Below are 5,351 nucleotides of genomic sequence, written 5' to 3'. Positions count from 1 at the left end.
GAATAAAAACAAAAATGATTGTGCGAATATAATATGAAGTCCCCACATCAAAATTAGTGTTACCACACTAAACTCACAAGTTGACAAAAATGCTTACACAGATAATAGATACAATATTTTATTTGGCAGATAAGTATTAATACTTGTTAGGTTCCAATTCAAGAATTTGATTTTAAATGTTTTACTTCCTCTATGCTCTCTCATTTTATGCGTCTGCTTATGCTCACAATATATGAATATGAACATAATTTCATAAGTTTAATTAACTGAAGGTTGATTCCACGCTATCATGAAATGAAAAAAAAGAAAAATACATCAAATTTATCAGGATAATACAATGCTGTGCTTCTAGCTAGCTCAGATCAAGTTCACACTTCAAAGTAGAATTAATGGAAAAAGTAGAATGCGGGAAATTATTTTTATGAAGCAATCTCATATTACTGCTGTTATTCATTATCACATATATCTCTCACATTTTTATTGATTACAACATGAGACGCAAGCCAACTACATTATTTAGTATCTAGAAACTCTTAGTTCTGCAAACGCCTCATCGTTGATTATCCTCATGCTTAGTTCTCCGACGAACTGGCGAATGATGATTTTTCGCAGTTATAAAGGTGATTTTCTAGAAGGTTTTGTAAGTACCCAAAAAGGATATATACATGAGATTCTTTTTCGTCACCCGCGTATTTTATATACAATTGACGGTGCAAATATTTTATTACCTCAACCGTCTTAAGTTGCCATTATACCTTAAAAAACTTAAGCTAGTAGTTAGGGATTAGACCTTTTCACATGAAACTTGGATTATGTTTGTTGTCCAATAAAAAATGTGAGGATTTGAACTTTTGGCCTTTGGCTCAACATTAATATTTGGGATTGATAAGCTGCTTGATGGGATGATATTTGCTTTGATGCAACAGCAAATTTACGGTTTACGGTTTTGACAAGCTTAGATTTCAAAAGGAGAATGAGAAAGTAGAGCATATATATATATACATACACTGAGACTCTTGATTACTCCATAGATTATTACACAAAAGTCCCATACATTTTTATTTATGTCGCAGTCATAGAGACCGCTACTTATACAACTAATATATGACGCATGAGAACTAAATTAATTTATTCATTATATATCTACAAACTTAGTTCTACAAACGTCCTTTCTTCGATCATCCTCATGCTTATTACTTGGCAGTAATGTCGATTTCCCTGATAACGAGTCTGGTCTTCTCTTGAGCATCCGGTGAAGACAAAGAGATCTTCATATCACCAGACATACCAGAACTGGTACTGTTGAATTCTCCAATTGTGAGTTGTATCCAAACATTGGTTTCTAGATCACTTAGATCTTCGGTGGTTTGTTCAGTTTCTCCATTTGGGAGTTGAAATTTCAGGGTGACGGGTTTATCCCATCCCTTGGCTCTGTCCTTCATCATTATAAGGAAAGAAACTTCATAGGTTTTGTCTGGAGATAGTTTACGTGTCTTGAAATTCGTTTTTACCTCGATGCTCTTTCCACATATTAGTTCATTCACTTCCACGCCCTTTATTTTGCACCTTTTCCAGTCTCCCCCATGGTATGTGAGACCCTTTGAAAAAAGCCTAAAGTCGATGGCATCGGAGTCCTCGTTATGCTTACACAGCTGCAATAATAATATGTAAAATATTAGAAAAATAAGAAAAAATTACATGGGACATTCTTACCAAGCCACCTGGTTGATGTGACATGAGACCGTCCAATGATATAATGATAGATATTGCTATGTATATGCTGATTTTTCTCATTCATCAATAACTATCCTCTACCATTCATCAATAACTACCATTATGATTGTTGACTATTGGAGGGTCTTACCACGTCGCCCAGATGACATGGTACGACTGTACCTTGGAAATATTTCTCTAAATATTAAGTACTTACCTTGAAGTTAAAACTTAGTTACATATTACTAAACTGTGAGAAGAGTAACCACGAAAATAATATGATACTAATACAATTTGTAAGATGGGGCCTTTACCTGTGTGTTCTGATTCAAGAGAACTCCATTCTGGAGCTGTTTAAACACCTTCTGTGGAGAAGAGGTGTCAATCTGTGAGTCTGCATCTTTAATAATGTCATGTAAGTTGTGTGGAAGTTGAGCCATTTCGTGACCTGTTTGTACTGTATACTCTTAATTTCCTTAACTCTTAATGATCCTTCTCAAGCAGTCCTGTATTTATAGCATGCATCAGAGAATATTTAAAATTATTCTTTCAACCGAATGAAAAGATTTTCCTAATCATGATAATTAAGCATCTTGAATCACTTTACTCCCAAGGATGAATCATATTCTCAACCCACCAAAGAGGCCGTATTCGGTACGTTTTCCTAATAGTATTTCTTCTTTCGTTGTATTCCAAATTCGGGCACTACAAGATATTTATTTATGATTCTAATCCACCATTTATTACCACCTTTCCAGATGTACTTCATAACGAACTTGGACGGCATATATATTGAGACACAGAACAAATTCGTCTCCAATCTTTCCAGGTGTTTTGGAGAGTGCTATCCATTGACAATTTGGCTTTTAACTTTTAATTTCAACCGTCCATCTACCCCAGTTTTTTTTTTTTTTTTTTTTTTTTGGTGAGACAGAGCTACGCATCTGTAGCTGGATTTATCGGATGTGAGTGTTAATCATTTGGACTATGCATATATACTATATAATATGGGCATTCTATCTTTAGACATTTGATCCTAGTACCATATTAAGTTATTATTCCATCTAAAAACTTGAGGTAATAGATGAGGGGCTCACCATTATATTAGTCCAATAATGATGAATAGAGTGAGTTGTTGATTTTCCTCATCCTAGTTTATCGGTTGAATAACATTCTTTTGATGGCAGGTCCCTATATAGAGCTTCCGTATAACACTGTAGAATATTGGTCCTTAACATTTATGGTATTATAGAGGTATCACATCATTTGCACCGTCAACCCATACATTGTTGTCATATAAGTTTTCAAAAGAAATGCTATAATATAATGGTGATACCACAAGCCACTTAAAAGTTGACATGTGTCAGTCTCATTAAACATTAATTAAGACTAATTTCTCTTATTTCTCACACTTGCCGTTGTTCCTTCCACGAAAGCTTGCTAACTCAAATATACTCAAACCATGAAAATTTATAGTAATTTAATGCAAAATTGAAACAAAGTCATTATTGTTATATACCTAACAAATCTAAGTAATTGAAATACAAGTTCAAACAGAGGACTTGTTGTTTGTGTTCTTGTGTTGTGCAAATATTTTTTTCGTCCAGTGGTGGTGGCTGTAAAAATTATGGTAGAACATTTATTTTGGATTAGAGTAGGAAGGATATGTGATACATAAAGTCCATCAAAAAACTCTTAACTAATACACTGGTTTATAATTTTTTCATTTTATAAACACAAAAATAAAAAGATAAATAAAAACTGTTGAGTAAAACGTTTCTTTACACTCATGATATGAGAATTAATATAATATAATTTCAAAAAATTAACTAAAGAGTGGTTTCGATTGAATTGAAGAATTATATGTTTTCAATTCATTGATTTATTACACCCTTTATATAGGGAGTATACGATCTCTAATACCATCTTAAATTAAAGAATTATATGTTTTCAATTCATTGATTTATTACACCCTTTATATAGGGAGTATACGATCTCTAATACCATCTTAAATTGAAGAATTATATGTTTTCAATTCATTGATATTTTAGTAAGAGTTACATTCTTTATATAGGGAGTGTTAATTTGGGAGAAAAGAAAAATAGAAACTGTAAATGAGTAATGCCTTTTTCATTAATTGATTAACTTTGATTACAGAAGCTGCTTTTATACAAAAGAGAAGAATAGAGTGAGTAGAAAGAGCAGCTAACAAAGTTAGTTGAATATCGTTTTAGAAACATTTACAAACATATTCAAAACGGCATCGTTTGAGGAAATTACAATTGAGTTCTTCATACTTTGAGAACTTGCACTTTGAACCATATCACCTTTGGTTAACGTTTCCCTTTAAACTGAGCTGCATCTATTCTCTAACGTTTCCCCTTAAACTGAGCTGCTTCTATTCTCCAACATTTCCCCTTAAACTGAGCTACTTGTATCCTCCAACTTTTCCCCTTAAATTGAGCTGCTTTACTCTCCAATTCTTCCCTTAGAATTGAGCTGCTTATTTTAGCTGAAGTTATTTTTTTCTCTTGTTTGACTAATGCCTCAGACCTATGTACTAACACAAAGAAACTGAGCAATTGTATTAGCTTGGACTCTTGAGCTTATAGAGAAACTCTTGTTGTTGCCTTACTGAAGCTTCTTTATTAAATCTTTATAGCCAGAACAAAAACTGAACTAAATTGATCCTGAATTGAACTGAACTGCACCCAATATGATCTGTTAAAACTATTTCAAAAAAATAAATAAATAAAAATTCACTTCATTACTGCGTCATTGAGCTAAGTAACTCAGTTGCAGCATTAAACTCTAAATCCACACAAGAGGAGTTGGCTGGCAGGGGATTTCATTCAACCATTGCTTTGCTAAGTATAGTGACTTAGTTGCACAACCAAAACTTCTACAAAATGGCAGAAGAAGTTACAAATAAGTTTTACTAAGGAACTGCATATTCTGATTCAAAACTGAGTACAACAACAACATCCAATTTTTGTCTAAGTTCTTGAAATTGAACCATTGATAAGGCCTCAGTTAACACATCTGCAATCTGTAGTTGAGAAGGCACATACTGCACCACAATATTCTTTGGTAGCACCTAATCTTTGATGTAATGAACATCAATTACAATGTGTTTGGTGCGTGCATGGAAGATAGGATTTGCAGCAAGAGCACCAACACTTACATTATCGCACCAGATTACAGAAGGAGATTTCAACCTCAAGCCTAATTCAGAGAACATGCTCTATAGCCATGCAGTTTAGTTGCTATGTGACCTAAAGCTTTATACTCAGCCTTGATTGATGAAAGAGCAACAACCTTCTACTTTCTTAAACTCCATTGAATGAGATTAGGACCTAGGAACACACAATACCCACTTGTAGACCGTCTGTCATCTAAACTATTGCGCCAATCAGCATCGGCATAACATTCAATGCTGAGGGATGTTATTGGCCTGAAGATTAACCCATGACATTGAGTGCCTTTGATGTATCTTAACACCCGTTTGTAGGCCTGCCATTATAGCTTAGTAGGAGCTTGAAGGTATTGACTAAGTTTATTTACTATAAAACTCATGTTAGGTCTAGTGAGTGTAAGGATTGGAGAGCTCCTATGGTACTCCTATAAAGACTAGGATC

At 33.8% G+C, this 5,351-nt stretch overlaps 1 protein-coding gene across 1 annotated transcript; it reads right to left on the bottom strand.

Annotated features, from left to right (window-relative positions):
- Window positions 1–1,133: 1,133 nt before the first annotated feature.
- Window positions 1,134–2,153, bottom strand: LOC116141173 (protein PHLOEM PROTEIN 2-LIKE A1-like). The gene is made up of 2 exons (XM_031426703.1): window positions 2,028–2,153; window positions 1,134–1,652 (listed from the first exon to the last, which is right to left on the bottom strand). Exons 1-2 carry the CDS (start codon window positions 2,151–2,153, stop codon window positions 1,194–1,196), a joined length of 585 nt encoding a protein of 194 aa, XP_031282563.1. The 3' UTR covers window positions 1,134–1,193.
- Window positions 2,154–5,351: the final 3,198 nt, after the last annotated feature.

This window comes from Pistacia vera, unplaced genomic scaffold (genome assembly GCF_008641045.1).
Source record: "Pistacia vera cultivar Batoury unplaced genomic scaffold, PisVer_v2 Contig394, whole genome shotgun sequence".
In the NCBI taxonomy this organism is placed as follows: Eukaryota; Viridiplantae; Streptophyta; class Magnoliopsida; order Sapindales; family Anacardiaceae; genus Pistacia; species Pistacia vera.
The sequence above is the reverse complement of the archived record's forward strand: the minus strand, read 5'-3'. Positions and strand labels throughout refer to the sequence as shown.